The 27,570-nt window shown below is 43.6% G+C and overlaps 1 protein-coding gene across 1 annotated transcript in view; it reads left to right on the top strand.

Annotated features, from left to right (window-relative positions):
- Nucleotides 1-27,570, top strand: part of LOC122544470 (disintegrin and metalloproteinase domain-containing protein 12-like) — a 255,817-nt gene that overhangs the window by 182,949 nt on the left and 45,298 nt on the right. Inside the window, exons 15-17 of the mRNA XM_087992302.1 lie at nucleotides 9,072-9,180; nucleotides 23,566-23,758; nucleotides 24,842-24,919. Of these exons, the coding sequence (XP_087848428.1) occupies nucleotides 9,072-9,180; nucleotides 23,566-23,758; nucleotides 24,842-24,919 (380 nt within the window). The remainder of the gene's footprint in view (nucleotides 1-9,071; nucleotides 9,181-23,565; nucleotides 23,759-24,841; nucleotides 24,920-27,570) is intronic.

Raw genomic sequence — 27,570 nt, 5'->3', positions numbered from 1 at the left:
CATTCCTCAGCCCAGTTGATCAAGAGCACAGCGTATTCCCAGATAAGCTTCTTCCACTGCTCATTGTACGGCCAATCTTGGGTGTCATCCCCAAACATACTCAATATTCCTCCCAATTTCTCATCCATATCATTAAAAAAGTGATACATAACAGTGGACTCAGGAGTAATCCCTGTGGCACACCCGCTGGCCTCCAGTTTGAAAAACAACCCTTTCCCATCACCCCTGTCATCTACCATCAAGCCAATTTTGTATCCAATTGGCTAGCTCACCCTGGATCCCTTGAGGTTTAAACTTACTCCATAACCTACCGTGTGGTACCTTGTCAAAGTCCTTGCTAAAGTCCATAAGAAGGGCTTATGCCCGAAACGTCGATTGTCCTTCTCCTTTGATGCTGCCTGACCTGCTGCGCTTTTCCAGCAACACATTTTAAAGTCCATGTAAACAATACTTACGGCAGTGTCCTCATCTACTTTCTTGGTCACCCCTTCAAAAATCTCGATCAGATTCCTGAAGCTCGATTTTCCGCATACAAAGCCAAAAAGTAATAGCACATTTGGAAAATCAAATTCTAATCAAGCAGAGTCAGCATGGGTTCATGAAAGGGAAATTGTATCTAATTAGAAGTTTTCAAGAAAGTCTCAACCAGAATGGATCATGGGGAACCAGGAAATGTGCTATATTGGACTTCCAGAAGATATTCAATAAGGTACCCCACAAATATTAGTCAGACAAAAAGAGCTGATCTTAATTGGGGTAGTACCGGGCAGAGAATTGTCTCAGGGGCAGGAAACGGAGAAAGGATGACAATCTGTGACCAGTGGAATTCCACAGGAATCAATGTTGGGACATACATATTAATGACTTGTAGGAAGGAAACAAATGTACTGTAAACACAGACTACAGAAAAACAAGTCACAAGATGAATTGCATGAGGGATTCAAACAGTTAACAGAGAGATATTGATAGGTTAATTTTGCAAGGGAGAATGATATAACAGAGTATTATTTCGATGGAGAAAAGCTGCAGAATCCTGCAAGACAAAGCAACTTCGGGGGTGCTCTCTGTATGAAACACAAAAGGTCAGCACACATGTGCAGAAGGTAATCAGGAAGGTGACTGGAATGTTGGTCCTTATTTCCAGGGGGTTGCTGTATAAAAATAGGGAGGTCTTACTTAAGATGTTGGTGTGACCATACCTGCAGTACCATGAGCAATGTTGATCCTAATATTTAAGTAAGGATATCATTTAATTGGAGGCTGTTCATGGAAGATTTGCCAGGATGATCTCTGATATGGAGGGATTGTCTTATGAACAAAAGCTAAACATGTTGGGCATCTCCTCACTGGTGTAGGGAAGAATAAGAGGTGATCTTATTGGAACATACAGGATTCTTCAGGGGCTTGAAGGGTAAATGCTGACAGGATGTTTCCTCTCATGGCAGAGTCTAGGATCAGAGGGCATTGTGTTAGAATTAAGGGGCAACAATTTCAGACTCGAGGAAGAATTTCAGTTCAAATGGTTCTGTTTTTGGAATTCCTTGCCACAGAAAGCAGTGGGGGCTGAGTCCTTGTGAGACTGAGAAAGATAGATTCTTGATCAGGATGTGAATCATGTGTTATGGGGTAAATGCAGGAAAGTATATGTGAGTAATGTTGGATCAGTCATGATCCGATTGAAGAGAACAGCAGGCTCAAGAGGCACAATTGCTTACCTCTGTTCCTATTTCTGATGGTCTCAGTCTAAACTATTTTCACAGGTTGGAGGTTCTAAAGCATAGTCCAAAAATTAGTGCCAGACCATTCAGGGTCATATTGGGAAGCACTTCTCTATGCAAAGATTGTTTGATGTTTGGAACTCTCTTCTAGAAATGGCAGTGGATGTGGGATGATAGTTAATTTTAAATCTGAAATAAATTATTTTGTGAAGCAAAGGGATTGCTTGTTCTGTGCCAAAGGCAGGTAAATGGAATTTGGCCACAGATCAGTCATAATCTCACTGAAAGACAGAAGCTAATCATCAACTTCAGGAAACAGAGTGAAGTGCAAAGCAGGACAGACCCACTGTCTATATCAAAGGTGCCAAGGTGGTGATGGTCAAGAGCTTTATTCCAAAGAGTAAAAATCACCAATGATCTATTCTGGTGCACCATGTCAATGCTCCAATCAAGAAAGCATACCAACACCTCCATTTCTTCAGAAGGCTAAGGAAATTCGGCATGTCCAAAATGAATCTTACCAATCTTTATAGATGCACAATACAAAGCATCCTTTCTGGATGCATCACAGCTTGGCATGGCAACTGGTCTACCCAAGACAGCAAGAAATTATAGAAAGCTGTGAGCAGCCCAAGCCATCACAAAAACCAGCTTTGCATCCAATAAAAACAAATAATTCTGGAGATCAGAGAAAGAGATGCAGCATTCACAGAGAGAATGCAAGCTAATATTTTGAATCGAGATGAGACTCTGCCCACACTCCCTACTGCCTCAGGAAAGCAGCCAATATAATCAAAGACCCTTCCAATCCCAGTTATATCCTCTTCCACCCTCTTCCAGTGGGCAAGACACAAGTTTGAAAGCATGTACCAATAGATTTGAGGACAGCTTCTTACTCACTGTTAATGACTTATGAACAGACCACTCCTATTAGAGTTGTTCATTCTACCCCTCCTAAGTCTGGGGAGGGTTGGCCCACAGTCTGACATGGAATTATACTTTGTAGGCAATGGCCCAGGCACTATTACCCATCCTTGGATATGGCCTGCCCACTAGTGGTGGCATTGTGATATATGGTCAAGAAGCAGTTGCCTTCGGAGTGCACAACATGAAGTCTCATGGCTTCGGGTTAGTACTTAGAAACATAGAAGATAGGAGCAGAAGGCTGTCATTCAGCCCTTTTAGCCTGCTCAGTCATTTATCACAATCATGGCTGATTGTTCAAGTCAATAGTTGAATCCTGCTATTTCCCCATAATCTTTGATTCAACTCGCTCCCAAGTGCTACATCTGGTCAACTCTTGAATACATTGAATATTTTAACATCAACTACTTTGTGGTAATGAATCCCACAGGCTCACCACTCTGTGGGTGAAAAAATATTTCCTCATCAACATCCTAAATGGCCCCCCCAAATCCTCAGACTGTGACCCCCTAATTCAGGACACACCCACCATTGGGAACATCTTCCCTACATCTACCCTGTCTAGTCCTGTTGGAATTTTATAACTCTTTATAAGATTCCCCCCTCATTTGTGTGAACTTGAGTGAAAACAATCCGAACCAAGTCAATCCCTCCCCATACGTCAGTCCCACCATCCCCAGAATCAGCCTGATAAACCTTCACTACACTCCCTCGAAAGCAAGAGCATCCTTCCTCAGAAAAGGAGACTAAAACTGCGCACAATATTCTCGATGTGGTCTCACTAAGGCCCTGTATAACTCCCTCCGTGACTCCCTCGTCAGGTCCACACCCCCCACCAACCCAACCTCCACTCCCGGCATCTTACCCTGCAACCGCAAGAAGTGCAAAACTTGCGTCCACACCTCCCCCCCCCACCTCTCTCCAAGGCCCCAATTGACCCTTCCGTATCTGTCGCAAATTCACCTGCACCTCCACACACATCATTTACTGCATCCGCTGCACCCGATGTGGTCTCCTCTACATTGGGGAGACAGGCTGCCTACTTGCGGAACGTTTCAGGGAACACCTCTGGGACACACACACCAACCGACCCAACCACCCCGTGGATGAACACTTTAACTCCCCCTCCCACTCCGCTAAGGACATACAGGTCCTTGGCCTCCTCCATCGCCAGACCCTGACCACACGATGCCTGGAGGAAGAGCGCCTCATCTTCCGCCTAGGAATCCTCTAACCACACGGGATGAATGTAGATGTCTCCAGCTTCCTCATTTCCCCTCCCCCCACCTTATCTCAGTCCCAACCCTCAGACTCAGCACCGCCTTCTTGACCTGCAATCTTCTTCCCGACCTCTCTGCCCCCACCCCCTCTCCTGCCTATCACCCTCACCTCCTTCCAACTATCGTATTCCCAGTGCCCCTCCCCCAAATTCCCTCCCCCCTATCTTTTTATCTCAGCCCGCTTGGCACACCAGCCTCATTCCTGAAGAAGGGCTTATGCCCGAAACGTCGATTCTCCTGCTCCTTGGATGCTGCCTGGCCTGCTGTGTTTTTCGAGCACCACATTTTTCAACTCTGGTCTCCAACATCTGCAGTCCTCACTTTCTCCTCCATGTATAACTATAACAACACATCCCTGCTCCTGGACTCGAAACCTCTCGCAATGAAGGCCCACATCCCATTGGCCTTCTTTACCACCTGCTACACCTGCAAGCTTACCTTCAGCAACTAGTGCACAAGGACACCCAGGTCCCACTGCACAATCCCCTCTCCCAGTTTACAGTCATTCAAGTCATAATCTGCCTTCTTGTTTTTGCTTCCAAAGTGAATACCTCACATTATACTGCATCCGCCATTGACTTGCCCACACATCCAATCTATCCGGCACGGTGGCACAGTGGTTAGTACTGCTCCTTCAGTGCCAGAGACCCGGCTTCAATTCCCGCCTCAGGCAACTGTCTGTGTGGAGTTTGGACATTCTCCCCGTGTCTGCGTGGGTTTTCTCCGGGTGCTCCGGTTTCCTCCCACAGTCAAATATGTGCAGGTTAGGTGAATTGGCCAGGGAGGGAGGAAAGGGTCGTGTGAGGGAGCTGTGGTTTAATAAGGAATTGGAATCCCTTGTTAAATGGAAGAGGGCGGTCTATGTAAAGATGAGGCGTGAAGGTTCAATTGGAGCGATTGAGAGTTATAAGGTAGCCAGGAAGGACCTGAAGAGAGAGCTAAGAGCAGCAAGGAGGGGACATGAAAGGTCCTTAGTTGGTAGGATTAGGGAAAACCCTAAGGCTTTCTATAGGTATGTCAGGAATAAAAGAATGACTAGGGTAGGAATAGGTCCAGTCAAGGATAGTAGTGGGAAGTTGCGTGTGGAGGCTGAAGAGATTGGGGAGACACTGAATGAATACTTTTCGTCAGTATTCAATCAGGAACAGGACATTGTTGTCAATGTGAGTACTGAGTCACAATTAAGTAGAATGGATGGCTTTGAGGTATGTAGAGAAGAGGTGTTGGAAATTCTGGAAAGGTTGAAAATAGATAAGTCCCCTGGGCCTGATGGCATTTATCCTAGGATTCTCTGGGAAGCAAGGGAGGAGATTGCAGAGCCATTGGCCTTGATTTTTATGTCCTCGTTGTCTACAGGAGTAGTGCCAGAAGATTGGAGGCTAGCAAATGTGATTCCCTTGTTCAAGAAGGGGAGTAGGGATAACCCTAGTAACTATAGGCCGGTGAGTCTCACTTCTGTTGTGGGCAAAATCTTAGAGAGAATTGTAAGGGATAGGATTTATGAACATCTGGATAGGAATAATGTGATCAAGGATAGTCAGCATAGTTTTGTGAAGGGCAGGTCGTGCCTCACAAACCTTATTGAATTCTTTGAGAAGGTGACTAAGGAGGTGGACGAGGGGAAAGCAGTAGATGTGGTGTATATGGATTTTAGTAAGGCGTTTGATAAGGTTCCCCATGGTAGACTACTGCAAAAAATACAGTGGTGTGGCATTGAGGGTGAGTTGGAGGTTTGGATTAGGAGTTGGCTGGCTGGAAGAAGACAGAGGGTAGTAGTTGATGGCAAAGGTTCATCTTGGAGTGCCGTCACTAGCGGTGTTCCGCAAGGATCTGTTTTGGGACCATTGCTGTTTGTCATTTTTATAAATGAACTGGAGGAGGGTTAGAAGTTTGGGTGAGCAAGTTTGCGGATGATACGAAAGTCGGAGGAGTTGTAGACAGTGATGAAGGATGTGGCAGGTTACAGCGGGATATAGATAAGCTGCAGAACTGGGCAGAAAGGTGGCAAATGGAGTTCAATGTAGCTAAGTGTGAGGTGATTCACTTTGGTAAGAGTAACAAAAAGATGGGGTACTGGGCTAACGGTCGGATACTTGGTAGTGTGGATGAGCAGAGGGATCTTGGTGTCCATGTACACATATCTTTGAAAGTTGCCACCCAGGTAAATAGTGCGGTGAAGAAGGCATATGGCGTACTGGCTTTTATTGGTAGAGGAATTGAGTTCCGGAGTACTGAGGTCATGTTGCAGTTGTATAAGACTCTGGTGCGGCCACATCTGGAGTATTGTGTGCAGTTTTGGTCGCCATACTATAGGAAGGATGTGGAGGCACTGGAACGGGTGCAGAGGAGGTTTACCAGGATGTTGCCTGGTATGGTAGAAAGATCGTATGAGGAAAGGCTGAGGCACTTGGGGTTGTTTTCATTGGAGAAAAGAAGGTTTAGGCGTGACTTGATAGAGGTGTATAAGATGATTAGGGGTTTAGATAGGGTCGACAGTGAGAATCTTTTTCCTCGTATGGAGTCAGCTATTACAAGGGGGTATAGCTTTAAATTAAGGGGGGGTAGGTATAGGACAGATGTTAGGGGTAGGTTCTTTACTCAGCGAGTCGTGAGTTCATGGAATGCCCTGCCAGTAGCAGTGGTGGACTCTCCCTCATTATGGGCATTTAAGCGGGCATTGGATAGGCATATGGAGGATAGTGGGTTAGTGTAGGTTAGGTGGGCTTGGATCGGCGCAACATCGAGGGCCGAAGAGCCTGTACTGCGCTGTATTCTTCTATGTTCTATGTTCTATGTAAATTGCCCATAGTGTTAGGTGAAGGGGTAAATGTAGGGGAATGGTTCTCGGTGGGCTGCGTTTCGGCGAGTCGGTGTGGACTTGTTGGGCCGAAGGGCTTGTTTCCATACTATAAGAAATCTAAATCCAGATCATGCTGAGGCATTTCTGCATCCTTGTCCCTGCCAACCTGGTATCATTCGCAAACATTGAGACATTACTTTTTGTTCCCTCATCCAGATCATTAATACATATTGTGAATAGCTGAAGGAGGATACTCCACAAATATCCCCAATGATGGAGTCCAGCACACCTTGTGCTCCAGAATGTACCACTCCCACAGCCAAGATGCTCTACCTCAGTTATGCCACTGGCATCTAGTCGACAATGTGGAAAGTTGCTCAGGTATGTCCTGTACACAAAATGCAGGGCAAACCTAATCTGGCCACTTACCATCCCATCAGTTTACTCTCCATCACAAAATAATGGAAGGGGTCATCAACAGAGCTATCAAGCAGCACCTGCTCAGCAATAGCCTGCTCAGTGACACCCAGTTTGAGGTACACCAAGGCCACTCAGCTCCTGACCTCATTGCAGCCTTAGTTCACAAATCGCCAAAAGAGCTGAGTTCCAGAGGTGAGATGAGAGCGACGGTCTTTGACATAAAGGCTGCATTCGATTCAATGTGGCATAAAGGAGTTCTAGCAAAACTGGAATCAATGTGTATCGGGGCAAACTCTCAACTGGTTAGAGACATATCTTACACACATGAGATCAGTGTGGTTGTTGGATGATAGTCAGCTCAGCTCTAAGACATTTTTGCAGAAGTTCCTCAACATCTTCAGCTGTTTCATCAATGGCCTTCCCTCCATCATAAGGTCAGAAGTTAGGATGTGGGCCAATGATTGCACAAAGTTTAGACACATTTGTGACTACTAATACAGAAACTCAGCTCAGTGAATACATCTAGAAACTCTGGGAACCTAGATTTGAATCCCATGTCAGATGATGGAATTTGAATTCAATTTTTAAAAATGGAATTAAGAATGTACTGCTGGCTGTGAAACCATGGTCAGACTGGAAGAAAAACTCATTTGACCCAATGTCCTTTTGGGAAAGGAAACTGCCATCCTCAGTGTATCTGTCCACAATGTGACTCCAGACGCACAGTAATGTGGCTGACTCTCAACAGCCCTTTGAAATGGCTGAGCAAACCACTCAGCTCTACCAATCATTACAAAGTCTCAACAAAGAAAGGAAAACAGTCGGACCACTTGGCACTGACCCAGGAACCGGAAAGCACAGTGGCAGACCTTGCAAAGTCTTACTTCCAAAGTTCTGACTTGCATATGGACGAGTACTAAATTGGAAGAGCTGTCTCACACACTCGTCAAGCAACAGCCTCACATGGCCATACTTATGAAATCATAACGCACAATGTCCCAGGCACCACCATCACCATCCCTGGGTAACCCCCATCGCCCTGATAGAACACATCCAGCAGAAGTGGTGATACAGTGGTATACAGTCGGGAAGGAGTAGACCTAGGAATCCTCAACATTGATTCCAGGCACCATGAAGTCTCACGGATCATATTAAAGATGCACAAGAAAACCTCCTGCTGATACCCATGTGCTCAGAAGATGAATCAGAACTCCTCCAAATTGAACAATACTTTGAGGAAGCACTGAGGGTGACAAGGGTGCAAAATGTACTCTCGATGGGAAATCCAGTTTCTAACACCAAGAGTGGCTCAACAGCGTCACAAGTGATCAAACTGGTCTGGTCCTAATGGATGTAGCTGCTAGACTGGGTCTGCAACAGATGGTGAGCGAACCAACAAGAGAGAAAAAACATACTTGACCACATCCTCACCAAATCAAAGGAACCGGAGAAAAAAAGACGAACTATAACAAACCAAAGGCACCTATGCAACTCTGGGAAACACCTGCCCAAACAGTTCAGATACATATGGACCCACAGAACCCAGGAGCAGTAACATGTAAATTCCAAGGTGGATGAGAATAGTCATTAGAGAGTGATTGCTGAAGGCGATGTGGTCATTTCTGCAGTTATTTAAATTCTGTCCAAACTGCTGACCTGCCATTTCTTTGTGCAAATGCATCCTCAACCCCTGCAATAGCAGCCATATTTTTGCCATCTGCTTAAATAACTCCTGTTGTGGCTTGGTGTCATATTTTCTTTTATAGTATACCTTGGCGAGTGGGCTTTAACAAATCAAACTAATTATTCTCAATATTTTATTCTTTCAATTTCAGACTCTGTTTCTCTGTAACATACATTCTTGCATATTCACGTGATACACACCCATTCTGCAGAATAATTCTTATACTCCGACTTTCTCTCTGATAGGAGCACGGTCTAATGACAAGATTTGTTTTGATATTATGAATAAAGCAGGAGATTCATTTGGAAACTGTGGCGAGGATGAAAACCATGTACACATAAAGTGCCTCTCTCAGTAAGTATTCCAGAAAATCCAGCTGATATAGAATGACCGAATGCATCATTGCAGAATGTTTATATTAAGTGAAATTGAAAAAGTGCTTACTTTTGAAATTGCTAATGATTTTATTATGTTTTAAATGAGGAAAATACAAGTAGAAATTTTGGGTTGAATTTTACCAGAAAATTGACAGTCAACTTGAGCAGTTTTCATATCAGGTTTCTGTCAGTCCAAAACAGTGAGATTTCTCATGTAAATCTCAGAAACTTTGTTCAAAGCCGTTGCACCAAGCGTCAATAGTGCCCCCCTAACAATCACTTCTCTCTCACATGAGGCAGATGTACTCACATTTACTGGATCCTCCTGGGATTCCCATCATTGGGTCTATGTTTAAAATCTAACCGTGCACAGGTCAACCACTGGTAAGGAGGAACTGTCCTTCACATTTCACATAGTACCAAGAAAACCAAAAAGAAACATTTCCCAGGGAGAATAGGTGGCACAACTGATACATCATTGCAAATACTATTTAAGAAGCAGACAATGCAGATTGTACATCTTTAGCATCATCTGATCTTAGAACTCTTTCGATGTGGCTGATACTCTATCCCGAATGTACTGTGTAGACCAGCTCATTGTTCAATGTGAGACCATTACACACAGGAAAGCCTTTCAACAGTTAAAACCATTTATCTTTATGTAATGACAGCACAAACGAGAACCAAAGCCTGTTTCTGATTCTTGGAATACACAGGCACAGCTTGCCTTTCAAACAATAACAAATTTAGTGAATGAATGGTCACTACACCCCTCACTGCACACAGTTCTCATCCCTCCTTCACCTGCTCCACTTGTGCACAGAATATTGTGATAGGATCACGTTACACATTATTCAACATGTTCTGAAAGGCCTCCCCAGTTGGCAAAAGCTTCAACTGGTCTATTATCAGTTCCACTGTTATCCTGGTCAAAGAATGTATCTATGTTCAGCTACAGTCAGAGGTTTCACAATGGAACCATTAACCATGGCAGGAGAGAGTAGCCCTTATTACATGTGCAGAGATAATGTTTTTGAACAGAGTCCAAGGCTATACTTTCATGAAAGATTTATTTCAGTTAACCATGGTGCAAAAGACTTACACTCACACAGATTACTTGCTCGCAACATGTATACAACAAATTCACACCTAATTACTGCTGATTTAATATAAAAGTGCCACAGAAAAGAAGGGCTGGTCTCACAATAAATGTTGAGTGTAACTTCTATGCACCTATACCTGACTAACAGATACAAACTTACATAGTGTCATAGAATCATAAAGCATTGAAACAACCTTTTTGGTCCACCATTTCTTTGCTGAACAACAAACACCAAACTATAAGTTTGTCCCACAGAGACAAGGAAGGGATGGTAAGTTGAAAGAATCTTGGGTATCAAGGGATAAGGAAGCTTACTTAAGGTTGAGGAGGCAAGGATCAGACAGGGCTCGAGAGGCATGAAAAAGCTGAAGCAGCTAGAGTTAAGGAAAACCCAATGGCTTTCTATAGTTATGTGAGGAACAAGAGGATGGCCAGAGTGAGGGTAGGTCAACCAGGGATAGTGGAGGGACCTCATACCTGGAGTTGGAGGAGTTAGGGGAGGTCCTTAATGAATACTTTGCTTCAGTATTCACTACTGAGGGGGATCTTGTCATTTGTGAGGACAGCATGAAACAGACTGATATGCTCGAACAGGTTGATATTAAGAAGGACAACGTGCCGGAAATTTTGAAATTTATTAAGATAGATAAATCTCCTGGGCTAGACAGGATATACCTAAGGTTACTACAGGAAGTGAGGGAAGAGATTGCTGTGCCTTTGGTGATCATCTTTGTGTCCTCACTGTCCACTGGAGTAGCACCAGATGATTGGAGGGTGGCAAATGTTATTCCCTTGTTCAAGAAAGGGAATAGGGATAATCCTGGGAATTACAGACCAATCAATCTTACGTTGGTGGTAGGCAAATTATTGGAGAGGATTCTGAGACACAGGGTTTATGATTATTTGGAAAAGCACAGTTTGATTACAGATAATCAGCTTTGTAAGGGATATGTCTTTGTAAGGGATAGGTCATGCCTCAAAAGCCTTAGTGAATTATTTGTGGATGTGACAAAACACATTGATGAAGGTAGAGCAGTGGATGTGGTGTACATGGATTTTAGCAAGGCATTTGATAAGGTTCCCCATTGTAGGCTCATTCAGAAAGTAAGGAGGCATGGGATACAGAGAAATTTGGCTGTCTGCATACAGAATTGGCTGGCTCACAGAAGACGAGAGGGTGGTAGTAGACGGAAAGTATTCAGCCTGGAGCTCAGTGACCAGTGGTGTTCCGCAGGTATCTGTTTTTTGTGATTTTTATAAATGACTTGGATGAGGAAGTGGAAGGGAGGGTTAGTACGTTTGCCGATGACACGAAGGTTGGTAAAGTGGTCGATAGTGTTGTAGGTTGCAACGGGACATTGACAGGGCACAGAACTGGGCTCAGAAGTGACAGATGGAGTTCAATCTGGACAAGTGTGAAGTGATTGACTTTGGAAGTTGAATTTGAATGCAAATTACAGGGTTAAAGGCAGGATTCCTGGCAATATGGAGGAACAGAGGGATCTTGGGGTCCATGCATATCGATACCTTAAAGTTGCCACCAAGTTGATAGGGTTAAGGCGGCGAATGGTGTGTTGGTTTCATTAACGGGGGATTGCGTTTAAGAACTGTGAGACTTTGCTGCAACTCGAAAGACCACACTTGGAATATTGTGTCCAGTTCTCGTCACCTCATTATAGGAAGGATGTGGCAGCTTTAGAGAGGGTGCACAGGAGATTTACCAGGATGCTGCCTGGACTTGTGAAGAAAGGTTGAGCGAGCTATGGCTTTTTTCATTGGAGTGAAGAAGGACGAGAGGTGACTTGGTAGAAGTGCACAAGGTGATGGGAGGCATAGAGTTTTCTCCAGGGTGGAAATGACTATCACGAGGGGTCATAATTTTAAGGTGATTGGTTGAATGTTTAGGGGAGATGTCAGAGGTAGGTCCTTTACACAGAGAGTGGTGGGTAAGGGAAATGCACTTCCAGCAGTGGTAGCAGAGTCAGAGACATTTGGGACATTTAAGCGTCTCTTGGATAGGAACATGGAAGATACGTTCATCTGATCTTAGAATAGGTGAAAAGATTGGCACAACATTGAGAGCTAAAGGGCTTGTATTGTGTTGTACTGTTCTATGCTCTCTGTTTTACTCTCACTAATCCCATTTACCTGCTCTTGGCCATTAGCCCACTATGCCCTGGTATTTTGAGTATTCATCCAGATGCTTTTTTAAATGTTGCGAGTGAATCTGCCTCCACCACCGTCTCAGGCAGAATGTTTCATATATCTATTACCCTCTGGAAAAAAAAAGCATTCTTCCCATATCTTCTATAAGTCACTTGCTCCTCACCTTAAACTTTTGCCTGTTGATCTCAGACACATCTGCCGTGGGGGCAGTGATTCTCATAATCTAATTTATCTATACCTGTCATCATTTTGGATACCTAAATCCAATTCCACCTCGACCTCCTCAGCGCCAAGGAAAACAAACTCAGCCTATCCAGCCTTTCCTGATAACTGAGAAATTCCCTTGGTGAATATCCTCTGCACTCTCTCCAGTGCAATCAGATTCTTTTGCTAGTGTGACAAAAAAACTGCGCACAGTATTCCACCCTGTCACCTAATCAATGTTTTATGAAGGTATAAGATGATTTCCTTCCTCCTATCTTCCACCTCCCAGCTAATGAAGGCAAACCTTCTTCACCTGCCTGTGCTGATACCTTCAGGTATCTATGGACTTGTACACCAATGTGCTTTTGTTCTTCATTACTCTCTCGGGATGTACCATTCGTTGTTTCTGTCCTTCCCTTATTAAACCTCCCAAAATGCATTACTTCATACTTTTATTGGGATTAAACTCCCTCTGCTAATGTCTTGCCCAATTTACAAGCTGATCAGTATCAAACTGCAGGGTGAAACCATCCTCCTCAATAGCAGTAACACCAATGTTCGTGCCACGTGCAAACTTGCTAATTATACCTTCTATATTCACATTCAAGTCCTTAATGCAATTACAAACAGCAAGAGTCCCAAAACCGATCAATATGCTACACCGCTGGTCACAGGCCTCCAATTACAAAAAAACAACCCTCCACCATGACATTTTGCCTCTTATTTGTAAGCGAATGTTTGATCCAGTTTTCCAATTTGCCTTGATCCCACTGCCTTGATTTCCTTCTGAAAAGGCCTTCTACATGGGACTCGTTAAAAGCCTTCCTGAAGTGCATAAACCACTTCAACTGTACTACCCTCTTCAATATACTTAGTCACCTTTTGAAAACACTATCAATCAGACATGATCTCCCTCTAATGAATCCAAACTGACTGTCCCTGATCAATCCTTGCCTTTCCAATTAATCTTGTCCTTCAAAACTTTTTCCAATAATTTCCCAGCTACTAATGTCAAACTATTTGGTCTGTAATTACTTTGTCCATCTCCGCTGCCCTTCTTGAACAAAGGAATAACTTCAGCGAGCCCCCTGTCATCTAACACTTCACCTGTGAATAGTGAAGTTTTAATTATCGCTGCTAGGGCCCCAGCAATCTTCTTCCTTGCGTTTGATAGCAGGCTTGGATATATCTCATCAGGGCCTGGGGATTTATGACAATTAAGATGTCCAATACCTTATTAATCTTAACATATTCTAGAACCTCACCATTCCAACTGAAATTCCTGGCTACGATGTCTTTCTCTTCTGTGAATACAGATGAGAAGTATTCATTTAATACCTCATCCATGTCACTGAAACACAGGTTGACGCTTTAGTCTCTAATAGGTTCCAATTTTTCCCCTGGTAAACCTCTTAGGCTTAACATGCCTAGAAAAAGCTTTGGGGTTTTTCTTGATCCCAACTGCCAAAGATATCTCGTGTCCCTTCTTTGCCCTCCAAATTTCCTTGTTAAGCAACCTCCTACATTTCCTATACTCTTGAACAGCCTCCCCCAGTGCAACCGCACTGTACCTGATACGTGTTTCCTTCTTTTGCTTTACAAAACTCTCAATATCACATGATATCAAGGGTTCTTTGGACCTGATGCCCTTGCCCTTCACTTGAGAGGAACATTCTAGCCCTGAATTCTCACTGTACTACTTTTAAAAGACTCCCACTTTCCAAATATAGACTCAGTTGTAAGTAAGCTAAGTAGCTGCAGCTAATATATACAACATACAACATTACAGCACAGCACAGACCCTTCAGAACTCGATGTTGTGCCGACCTGCAGAACCAATCTGAAGCCCATCTATCCTGCACTATTCCATTTTCATCCATATGTTTATCCAATCACCATTTAAATGCCCTTAATGTTCGTGAGTCCTCCACTGCTGTAGGCAGTGCGTTCAACACCCCTACTACTCTGAGTAAAGAAAGTACCTCTGACATCTGTCCAATATATATCACCCCTCAATTTAAAACTAGGTCCCCTCTTGCTGGCCATCACCATCTGAGGAAAAAGGCTCTCACTGCCCATCCGATCTGACCATCTGATTAACATACATCTCAATTAAGTCACTACTCAACCATCTTCTCTCAAATGAAAACAGCCTCAAGTCCATCAGTATTTCCTCATAAGGCCTTCTCTCCAAACTAGGCAACATCTCAGCAACATCTGAATACTTTCCAATGCCTCCATATCCTTCCTATAATTCGGTGACCGGAACTGTATGCAATACTCCAAGTGCAGCTGCACCAGAACTTTGTCGAGCTGCAACATAACCTTGTGGCTCCGAAACTCAATCCCTCTACCAATAAAAGCTAACACACCATATGCCTTCTTAACAGCCCAATTAACCTTGGTGGCACCCTTCAGGGATGTATGCACATGGACACCGAGATTTCCCTGCTCTGACCATTAGCCCAGTACTCTTTATTCCTGTTGCTCCTTCTAAAGTGAATCACCTCACACCATTTCCACATTCCATTTGCCACCTCTCAACCCAGCTCTGCTGCCTATCTTTGTCCCTAAACCTACAACATCCTCTGTACTGTCTATAACTCCACCAACTTTAGTGTCATCCACAAATTTACTAAACCATCCTTCTCGTCCCTTATTCAAGTCATTTATAAAAGTGACAAACAGCAGTGGCCCCAAAACAGATCCTTGCGGTACATTACTAGCAACTGAACTCCAGGATGAACATTTCCCATCAATCACCATCCTCTGTCTACTTTCAGCTAGCCAATTTCTGATTCAAACCATTAAATCACCCTCAATCCCATGCCTCCGTATTTTGTGCAATACCTACTGTGGGAAACCTTTTCAAATGCCTTACTGAAATCCATATACACCACATCAACTGATTTACCCTCATCCACCTGTTTGGTCACCTTCTCAAAGAACTCAATAAGGTTTGTGAGGCATGACTGTCCCTTCACAAAACATAGAACATAGAACAATACAGCACAGAACAGGTCCTTCAGCCCTCGATGTTGCGCCGACCTGTGAACCAATCTAAGCCCATCACCCTACCCTATCCCATCATCGTCCATGTGCTTATCTAAGGACTGTTTAAATGCCCCTAATGTGGCTGAGTTAACTACATTGGCAGGTAGGGCATTCCACACCCTTACCACTCTCTGAGTGAAGAACCTGCCTCTAACATCTGTCTTAAATCTATCACCCCTCAATTTTCAGCTATGCCTCTTCGTACAAGCCAATGTCATCATCCTCAGAAAAAGATTTTCACTGTCCACCCTATCTAATCATCTTGTATGTCTCTCTTAATTTCCCTCTCAGCCTTCTTCTCTCCAATGAGAACAGACTCAGGTCTCTCAGTCTTTCCTCATCAGATCTTTGCTTCACACCAGGCAACATCCTGGTAAATCTCCTCTGCACCTTTTCCAAAGCTTCCACATCCTTCCTGTAATGAGGCAACCAAAACTGCACACAATACTCCACGTGAGGCCGCATCACGGCTCCAGAACTCAATCCCTCTACTAATAAAATCTTACACACTGTATGCCTTCATAATAGCACTATCAACCTGGTGGCAACTTTCAGGGATCTATGTACATGGACTGCAAGATCCCTCTGCACATCCACACTACTAAGAATCTTTCCACTGACCCAGTACTCTGCCTTCCTGTTATTCTTCCTAAAGTGAATCACCTCACATTTAGCTGCATTGAAACTGCATTTGCCACCTTTCAGCCCAATTCTGAAGTTTATCCAAATTTTCCTGCAACCTGCAACATTCTTCCACACTGTCCACCACTCCAGCGACTTTAGTGCCATCTGCAAACTTAGTAATCCACCCACCTATGCCTGCGTCCAAGTTGTTTGTAAAAATGGCAAACAGCAGTGGTCCCAAAACAGATCCTTCTTGCACACCACTAGTAACCGGACTCCAGACTGAATATTTTCCAACAATCACCACTCGTTGCCTACTTTCAGAAAGTCAGTTTCTAATCCAAACTGCTAAATTACCTTCGGTCCCATGCCTTTGCGTTTTCTTCAGTAGCCTACCATGTTGTTCCTTATCAAAGGCTTTGCTGAAGTCCATGTACACCACATCAACTGCCCTACCCTCATCCATATGTTTGGTCACCTTCTCAAACCCAATGAGGTTTGTGAGACATAACCTGCATTTGATGAATCCATGTTGACTATTTCCAATTAAATTGTTACTTGCTAGATGATTATCAATCCTATCTCTGATAATCCTTTCCAAAACTTTTCCTACAACAGACGTAAGGCTCACTGGTCTTTAATTACCTGGGTTATTTCTACTGTCCTTCTTGAACAAGGGCACAACACTTGCAATCCTCCAGTCCTCTGATACTAAACCTATAGATGACTCAAAGATCAAAGCCAAAGGCTCAGCCATCTCCTTCCTAGCTTCCCAGAGAATTTTTGGGAAATCCCATCCAGCCAAGAGACTGATCTACTTTCACACCTTCTAACATTGATAACATCTCCTCCTTACTAATGTCAATCCTTTCAAGCCCAATAGCCCATATCTCAGTCTTCTCCTCTACAATATTCTCCTTTTCCTGAATGAAAACAAAAGAGAAATATTTGTTTCGCACCTCTCCGATCTCCATAGCGTCTACATACAGCTTCACACTTCTGTCTTTGACTGTCCCTATTCCTACCCTCATCATCCTTTTATCCCTCACATACCTATAGAAAGCTTTAGGGTTCTCCTTTATTCTACCTGCTAAAGACTGCTCATGTCCCTTCCATGCTCTTAACTCTCTCTTTAAATCCTTCCTGCTACTCTAACTCTTCATCACCTTAGCTGAATCATCTCACTTCAATGTCACGTAAGCCTCCTTCTTCCACTTAACAGGAGATACAATTTCTTTAGTAAACCATAGTTCCCTTACCTTATCACTTCCTCCTTGCCTGACAGGGACATACCTATCAAAGACACAATATTTTCCCTTAAACTAGCTCCACATTTCGATTGTCCCTGTCCCTTGCATTTAGCTGCCTCATTCTATACCTCCTTAGTCTTGCCTAATTGCAGTATAATTATAGACAATAGACAATAGGTGTAGGAATAGGCCATTCAGCCCTTCGAGCCTGCACCGCCATTCAATATAATCATGACTGATCATTCCTAATCAGTATCCTGTTCCTGCCTTATCTCCATAACCCTTGATACCACTATCTTTGAGAGCTCTATCCAACTCCTTCTTAAATGAATCCAGAGAGTGGGCGTCCACTGCCCCCTGTGGCAGAGCATTCCACACAGCCACCACTCTCTGGGTGAAGAAGTTTCTCCTGAGCTCTGTCCTAAATGGTCTACCCTGTATTTTTATAACTCTTGCCGTATGGCATGTACCTATCCCTTTCTATCGCTAAACTAAACATAACTGAATTATATACCTCTCTCCAAAGTGCTCACCTACCACTAAATCAAACACCTGGCCTGGTTCATTACCAAGTACCAGATCCAATGTGGCCTCCCCTCTTGTCGGCCCTTATCAAACCGTGTTGAGTATCCCTAATCCCTAACCCTAATCCCTATTCCTTGCTTGATAATTATAAATCCTGTCTCTTATACCTCTTTCCAACATTTTACCCACAACCAAAGGAAGCTCACTGGTCTATAATTAGCAGGGTTGCCTATGCAGCCATTCTTGAACAAGGGGATAACATTTGCTATTCTCCAGTCTTCTGGCACTATTCCTATAGTCAATGACAACATAAAGATCAAAGTCAAAGGCTCTGCAATCTCCTCCCTGGCTTCCCAGACAATCCAGGATAAATCCCATCCAGCCCAGGGGACTTATCTATTTTCACACTTTCCAGAATTGCTAACACCTCCTCCTTGTGCATCTCAATCCCATCTAGTCTAGTGGCCTGTATCTCAGTATTATCCTCAACAATATTTGTTTTCCCAATGTTGAATACTGAAGATATTCATTTTGCGCTTCCCCTACCTCCTCTGACTCCATGCACAACTTCCCACTGCTATCTTTGATTGACTCTAATCTTACTCTTGGCCAAAGTGAGTACTGCAGATGCTGGAGATTAGAGTCAAGATTAGAGTGATCCTTCATCAGGATTTTCCTGCTCCTCGAATGCTGCCTGACCTGCTGTGCTTTTCCAGCACCACACTAATTCTTTTATTCATAATTCTTTTATTCCTGATATACCTATACAAAACTTTAGGGTTTTCCTTGATCCTACCTGTCAACAAATTCTCATGTCCCCTCCTGCTCTTCTGAGCTCTCTCTTTAGATCCTTCCTGCCTAACTTGTAACTTTCAGGCGCCCGAACTGAGCCTTACACATCTCATCCTAACATAAGCCTTTATCTTTCTCTTGAAGAGAGATTCAACTTCTTTATTAAACCACAGCTCCCTTGCTCGACCATTTCCTCCCTGCCTGATTAATGCATGCTTATCAAGGACACACAGTAGCTGGTCATTGAATAAGCTTCACATTTCAATTGCAGTTTCCTTCCCCATCCGAGACATCCTAAATCTTGCCTAATTGCACCGTAATTGCCTTTCCCCCAGCTATAACTCTTTGCCCTGCGATATATACTATCCTTTCCATCACTAAAGTAAAGATAACTGAATAATGGTCACTATCAGGGCAGCATAGTGGCTCAGTGATTAGCACTGCTGCCTCACAGCACCAGGGTCACAGGTTCGATTCCAGCCTCAGACGGTTGTCTGTGTGGAGTTTGCACATTCTCCCCTTGCCTGTGCGGGTTTCCTCTGGGCGCACCGGTTTCCTCCCAAAGTCCAAAGGTGTGCAGATCTGGTGAATTGGCCATGCCAAGTTGCCCATAATGTTAAGTGCATTAGTCAAAGGGAAATGAGACTGGGTGGGTTACCCTTCGGAGGTTTAGTGTGGACTTGTTGGGCTGAAGGGCCTGTTTCCACACTGTAGGGAATCTAATCTAATCTAATCACCAAAGTGCTCACCTACCTCCAAATCAAAAACCTGACCCGGTTCATTACCTAGTACCAAATCCAATGTGGACTTGCCCTTGTTGGCCTGTCTATATACTATGTCTGGAATCACTCCTGCACACATTGGACAAAAACTGTCCCATCTAAAGTACTCAAACTGTCGTATTTCCAGTCATATAGCTGTCACATCTGGCCAATTCTGTTGATCCAATGATATCCGCAAAGGTATTGGTGAAATTATCTGACTACTTATATAACTGCCAAATCATCGTTATCTTTCTGGGCATATTTACACTTTGTGTTACACAAATTGCTGGATGCATACGCTGTTGGGCATTCCATTCCATTGGGTTACCTATGAGCTAATATTATCCTCTGCCAAAGGTCAATACCAGATCTCGGTTGGGATCATAATGTGTCGCCACCTTCGAAGGTGATAGCTGTTTCTTCACTTCCCTGAAAGCTATGGCTTTCAAAAGTGATCATTTCCAAGGCTGACCCTTTTTTAAGGGTTGATGCAAAGATGGCTAAATGGAGGCTAGATTATGCATGAACTTTCCATAATAATTCAGGTTCAAAGGAAAGTCCTAAGCTCTGGTACATTCATGGGAGCTGGGCACCGTTCATCGGTCTCACTTTATCCATAAAGAGTGTAATCCACTCTTGTCAACTCTGTAGCCCAAATAGGTCATTTGGGGTGCCTGGAACACAGATTTCTTCCTTCTAAGGCATATACCTGCCAGGGAAAAAGATTCCTGATGAAGGGCTCTTGCCCAAAAGGTCGGTTTTCCTGCTCCTTGGGTGCTGACTGACCTGCTGTGCTTTTCCAGCACCACTCTAATCTGGCCCGTGTAATCTCCAGCATCTGTAGTCCTCACTTTCGCCTGCTAGGGAAAAATGTCTCAGGAGTACGTCCAAGTTCTGTAAGTGCTCCTAATTGAACTTCCCTGTTATTAGCATGTCATCCAGATGAATGAAGACCTTGCCAAGTGTTCTCCATTGTCTGCTCAAAAATTGCACAGGCTGACAATACCCAAAAGGCAGTCTCATATATTCGTAAAAAAACTTTACGGATTTTAATTGTGGACTACTTCTGGAAATCCTCATGTAACCATGATTTGGAGATGCCAGTGTTGGACTGGGGTGTACAAAGTTAAAAATCACAAGAAGGGCTTATGCCCGAAACGTCGATTCTCCTGCTCCTTGGATGCTGCCTGACCTGCTGCGCTTTTCCAGCAACACATTTCCAGCTCTGATCTCCAGCATCTGCAGACCTCACTTTCTCCTCAAAGTTAAAAATCACACAACACCAGGTTATAGTTCAGCAGGTTTAATTGGAAGCACACTAGCTTTCGGAGCGCTGCTCCTTCATCAGCTGATAGTGGAGGACACAATTGTAAGGCATAGGATTTATAGCAAGAATTTACAGTGTGATGTAACTGAAATTATACATTGAAAAATACCTTGATTGTCTGTTGAGTTCTTTCATCTGTTTGAATAACATGATAGTTCTACTTCTTTCATGTGTAAATCACAAAACCTTTTTTTAAAAGTTGCATTCTCAGGTTAGCTGTAACAATTGATGTTAGCTAGACAATATGTTGAAGGTGTTAGCCCCCTGTGTTCTCTGTCTATGCCATGATGTTTAGATTGATTCTAATCTAAAAAGTGAGATAACGGAGTTTTACATGAATTCATGCAGTTTTTGAGCAAAGTACAATGTAACTCTGCAAGTACAAATTCACCCCACAAAATATATGTGTGCATGTGGGTCTTTGTCTGTCTGTGTGTGTGTGTCTGTCTGGGTTGGGGGTTGTGAGTGTGAGAGAGAGTGTATATATGAGTATAGAGTGTGACGGGGATGCATGTGTGAGTGTGTGTGCATGTCTGGGGTAGGGGGTTGTGAGTGTCTGTGAGAGAGTGTATATGTGTGTGCATGAGCGTAGAGTGGTCTAAGTCTCTGAGAGGATGCCTGTGTGAGTGTGTGTGTGTCTGTGTATATGTATGTCCGTGTGTATTGGAGTGCCTGTGTTGTGTGTGTGAGTGTAGGAGTGTCTGTGTGTGTGTATAGTGCAATGGTGGTCACCTGTAATGTGACATGGACCCAAGGTCCAGGTTGAGGCCCTCCCTATGTGCACTGAACTTAGCTATCAGTCTCTGCTCGGCCACTTTTCGCTGCTGCCTGACCCAATGTCCTCCTTGGAGGATGGTCACCCGAAGGTCCGAGGTCGAATGACCTGGACCACTGTATAATTTCAGTTACACATCACACTGTAAATTCTTGCTATAAATCCTGTGCCTTACAATTGTGTTCTCCAATATCACCTGATGAAGAAGCGGCGCTCCGAAAGCTAGTGTGCTTCCAATTAAACCTGCTGAACTACAACCTGGTGTTGTGTGATTTTTAATCATGTAACCATAATTGCAAGTCCACATGGCTCGCAACCAGATTCATGAAAGACAGTCCCCCACCGGCTATGCAAATAAATCCTCTATGTAAGTGTTGGTAATTTATCCAGCTGCAAAAAGTGGTTTGCTGCATGTTTAAAATCCTACAAAGGGGAACTGACCTGTTGGCCTTCACAATCGGTGCTGCCCATTCCGCACAAAGATGAGATCTTTGCTTTCCAGCCGTCTGACTTCTGCCTCTACTTTGCTCATAAGGAAAATGGCACTGGACAGGCCTTACAGAATCATGGATTTGCTTGCTGCTCAACATGGAAGGTGGCCTAGCTTCCTTTGATAGACCTTCCTGAAAACCTCTGGGTATTAATTAGGGCTTCACTCAGGCAGCCATTTTCTCATGGAAAAATATTGAACTAATCTAGCTGAACTTTACTCAACCATTTTGCCTCATCAAGCTTTGGCCTGAGGCTTTTATGACAATTAATGGTCATTGAACCAGCTGCTTCCCATAAGACACCGGAACCAAAGTTGTACCCATAAATCTAAAAGATTCCCCGCTCTAGGTTCTCAGTTTGCTGTTAAGAGTTTGAGTTGAGAGCAAGTATTTTTAGAGACTTCTTCAGCGATCATTGAAATGACTGCACCGGTAACTACTGCCATGAAAACTGGGTCAGCATTTAATCAGACGTTTTAGTTTGATTTGCTCTGATTTGGACATTGCTGAGCACTTTAACTGTTCTGAATAAGATGCAGGTAAACTTTCCAGGATGTGCACTCTCCTGGATACTGGCCTGTGAGTTGCCATTTTCAATTTCGGTCTGGTGGGACTCCTTCTCCAGAGACACCCGGGCTCTAACATAACTACATTTTTTTCTTTAACCTCTGACACTCCTGATTATTGTTTTTTATTTTTTTCGAGGAGCAACACTCCTGTTTTTTTTCTTTCTTATTACCCCCACACTACCACCTAATTGCGGTCGTGCTTATTTCTTCCCCAGCACCCACTTTGCGTGTGTGCAGGTGTGAGACACAGTGAAAGACACAAGGTGCAGGAATCTTTATTCAATTCCCACCATGAGGAAGAAAAGAAACACCCGAGTGGCCAGTGAATAACTACGTTTTTTTGACTGCAACCAGGCCTCCCTGATTGGGTCAAATTAGCAGCACCAATCAGGGAATTGACATTCTATGATGTCCATCTGGCTGACCTTGTTAGAATCATTACGCTCTCCAAATCACACACCTTCCTGAAATGGAACTACTTTGACCTTCCTTCATTGATTTTGGTCAAAACTCTGGAATTCCCTCGTTATTAGCACTATTAGAATTTCAGAAGCTCAGCAACGCTGCACATTACCACCTTGTCGAGAGCAGTTAGAGATTGACAATAAATATTAGGCATTGCCAAAGATGTTCACCTCTGATAAGCTAATGTAAAATGACAACAGACGACATAAAATTGAGAATGTAGAAGCTCCAAGTTATTTATGTCTGCCTTACAGGAATACACTTTGTGGGAAAATCCAGTGCGAAGGTGGGAGTGCATTTCCAATCCGAGGTGGACAGGTGAAAATTGTTGTCAGTACTGTCAAATTTAAGGGTGTGACATATAATTGCAGAGGGATTGTTTCTGACTTAGCTGATGCCAGCACTCCAGACTTAGTTTATGATGGAACCAAGTGTAGCAACAACAAGGTAAGACATTCACAGTTAACATAAAAGTAAATCAAACTCTTTGATAATTGGTAGACCCCCCCTCCCCACCTTTGCTCTCATAGCATTTCTTTCATCCCACTGTTGAGTCTCTGCTAATTTCCCTGATGATGCAATTGGCAAAGCCATATCATCTCCTTCACACTGCTGTTATCTCTCCATTATTCAACATTTGTCCTCCTGCAAAACCTCTCCGCTCTGCTCTTCATTGCCTCTAACTTTCCCCATCATGTATTTTGTGTGTTTTTGTCATTGCACAAATCTGATCAAGCTGGGAGAAAGTGAGGACTACAGAAGCTGGAGATCAGAATCGAAGAGTGTGGTGCTGGAAAAGTACAGTAGGTCAGGCAGCATCTGAAGAGCAGGAGAGTCATTCCTGATGAACAGATTACGCTTGAAACATCGACTCTCCTGCTCCTTGGATGCTGCCTGACTGGCTGTGCTCTTCCAGCACCACACTTTTTGACTCTGACCAAGCTGGCCAAACTGCCATTCCAACATGAATTTCACAAAAACAAACAATTGCAGATTCACCAAGTCATATCTCGGCTAGCAGCATTTCTCAGAAGTTCTCAGTTCAGTGGGTTACGGAATTAGAGGCAATCCCACTAAATATATCCAAGTCTTTGAAAATTTGACAATGTATTCCACACGGCATGCATTTCGGATCACAGTCTCCTGATCAGGGACAGACATTTCAGTCTGATATGAAAGAATATTTCTGCACACAAAGATTTTGAATCTTTGTAATATTCTACCACAAAGTGCAAAGGAAGCACAGACATTGAGAATATTCAAGATGAGCTCAGTAGATTTTTGAAACCTAAAGGAATCAGCTGATGCAAAGTGGGTTGGTGCAGTAAAGTGGAGTTGAGTTGGATGCAGAGCTCTGATGTTTTGGGATATGCAAGAGCCCAGAGGAACCCTTTGACCATTTCTTGCTTCTTGTTTTCATGGTTATGAGCTTGACTGGGTTTTAGTGTTCGACAATGCAGATGGCTCATTTTTGAAACTTTATCACATTGACACTGCGTTGACAACCATTGTTTATTTTCTATTTAACAGCTGTGTCATAATGCACAATGTAAGGATGTGGCTGTCTTTAAAGTAAAGGAATGTGACAACGCCTGCAATAAAAAAGGGGTATGAAGTTAATTTCTCTTATTCCTTGTTCGACTGATTAATGTTTTGGGGGTTGATTGGGATAACTGCATCAACTGCATTGATATAATTCGTTTAATGGAGTAAATATCCTGAGGCACTTCACAAGAGTGCTATCAATACAATTTGGACCACAGTGCCTGAAAGGAAAAAGAGAAAGAATGATTGAGTGGCAGTGAATCCAGACCTCAAGGCGTCGGACAATTGCAAAAATGCCAATACTAGTGAACCAATGAAAATTACAGATAATACAAGACCAGAATTAGTGTCTTAAATGATGTCTCAGAGAATTTGAGCTGGAAAAGAACATAATGATACAGGAGAGGTGAGGCCAAGGATAGATGTGAAGACAAAGATTGAAATTTAATATCAACATTTCCTTAAATTGGAGCCAACAAGCAGAGGGTAATCTACACAAACAAAATGTTTTTAGAGATAGAACAGGAACAGAGTTTTGGATTATCTCAAGTTTCCAGAGGGTAGATTGTGCAGGATGAGATGGGAGTGAATTGGCGGAATTGAGTGTCGTGATCAGGATGGTTTTTTAAATTAGATTACTTACAGCGTGGAAACAGGCCCTTCGGCCCAACAAGTCCACACCGACCCGCCGAAGCGCAACCCACCCATACTCCTACGTTTACCCTTTTACCTAACACTATGGGCAATATAGCATGGCCAATTACACCTGACCTGCACATCTTTGGACTGTGGGAGGAAACCGGAGCACCCGGAGGAAACCCACGCAGACACAGGGAGAATGTGCTAACTCCACACGGTCAGTCGCCTGAGCCGGGAATTGAACCCGAGTCTCTGGCGCTGTGAGGCAGACAGTGCTAATCACTGTGCCACCGTGCCGCCCACAGTGGTCTGGATGAAGTGTGTAGCAGCAAAGGTGGGCAAGGGTAGAGATCGGCAGAGTTACAGAATGGATCTAGTTATGGTGTCTATATGAGGGTAATAGTATATCTCAGTGGAAAACATTACATTGGGATAGCAGGTTTTTAAAAAATTTACTCAGTTATGGGATGAGGGTGTCGCTATCTAGGTCAGCATTTATTGCCCTTCGCTGATTGGCTCGAGGGCAGTTAAGATTCAACCACCTTGCTGCATGGTCTGGAGTCACCTGTAGGCCAGATAAGGTAAGGAAGGCAGTTTCCTACCCTCTAGGACATTTGTGAAACAGTTGATTTTTTTGCAACAAATGATAATGTTTTCATGGTCATCATTAGATTTCAAATTCCACATCTGTATTGAATTTTATGGAACCCTATGCGGTGGCAGGATTTAATTCTGCATCCACAGAACATTACCTGGGTCTCTGGATTAACAGTCCAGAGAGAAGACCATGAGGCCATCATCTACCCTGCAGGGGCAGAAGAGAAACCCTTCTCGTGAATCAGTTGCTATGAAGAATCATGTAAGCGGTGCTACCCAAGTCATAGTGTACAGAAAAAGGACCTCTAGCCCATGGAGGCTCCACGGCTCAAAAACAACCACCTAATTATTCTAAGCCCAGTTTTAACATACATATCACCTCAAAATCTCCTGCAAGTTATCTTCAATCTACGTCCAGTGGTCATTAATCCCTTTATCAAGGGGGAAGCGTTGTTTCATTCAACTCTATCTATGCCCCTCATAATTTTATATATCTCAATCATGTCCCCCTCAGTGTCCTCTACTCCAGAAAAAAACAACTCCAGACTGTCCAGTCATAACTAACACACACCAGCCCAGGCAACATTCTTGTAAATTTTCTTTGCTTTCTCTCCAGCACAATCACGTCCCTCCAATAATGTGGATTCCAGAGCAACACACAACACTCTAGCTGTAGCTTTACCATTATTTGATATCTTTCCAGCATCATCACTCTTTTCTTAAATTCTATGCTTCGACTAAAGATGGCAAGCATACCATGGTCTTCTTAAACACTTCAACTACCCACTGTCCAACTACCTTAAGGGACCGGTCGACAGGCTCACCATTTGCAGCAGCAGTGGGAGCAGTGAGAATGCGAACCAGGGGACTGCCGGGAAGGTAAATTTTCCTGTTCAATATATACGTCGTGAATAGGCAGCGCAAAGACTCAACAGGAGTGGACGTGGATGCAGGGACTGCTGGGAATGTGAGCTGATATCTTTGGGCTTTGGCTGAACGTGAGACACTACATCCTCCTCTAACCAAAAAAAAAAGTGGAGGGTTGGTGAGGTAAGGTTTCTTTTTATCTCTTTTGGCAATTTAGAGCAGAGGGGATGGAGGTTAGGGCAGTTACGTATTCCTCTTGCAGGATGTGGGGGGTAAGGGTCACCAATGGTGTCCCTGCTGACTTCATTGGGAGAAGTGCGCCCCACTCCAGCTCCTCACAGACCGCGTTAGGGAACTGGAGCTAGAGCTGGATGAACTTTGGATCATTCTGGAGGCTGACTGGGTGATAAAGAGGAGTTGTAGGGAGGCAGTCACACCTAAGTTACAGGATAAGGGGAGGTGGGTGAGCATCAGGAGAGGGAAAGGGAATAACATAATGTCTCCTCAAACTCCTCTGCCATGAGAAAAACAAGGAGAAAGTGAGGACTGCAGATACTAGACATCAGAGTCAAAACGTATGATGCTGGAAAAGCACACCATTGAACCATTGA

The sequence above is a fragment of the Chiloscyllium plagiosum genome, unplaced genomic scaffold (genome assembly GCF_037043375.1).
Source record: "Chiloscyllium plagiosum isolate Xiang-an unplaced genomic scaffold, Cpla_swu_hap1 HiC_scaffold_1, whole genome shotgun sequence".
NCBI classification, from domain to species: Eukaryota; Metazoa; Chordata; class Chondrichthyes; order Orectolobiformes; family Hemiscylliidae; genus Chiloscyllium; species Chiloscyllium plagiosum.
Note: the sequence above shows the minus strand (reverse complement) of the source record. Positions and strands in the feature narration are given on the sequence as shown.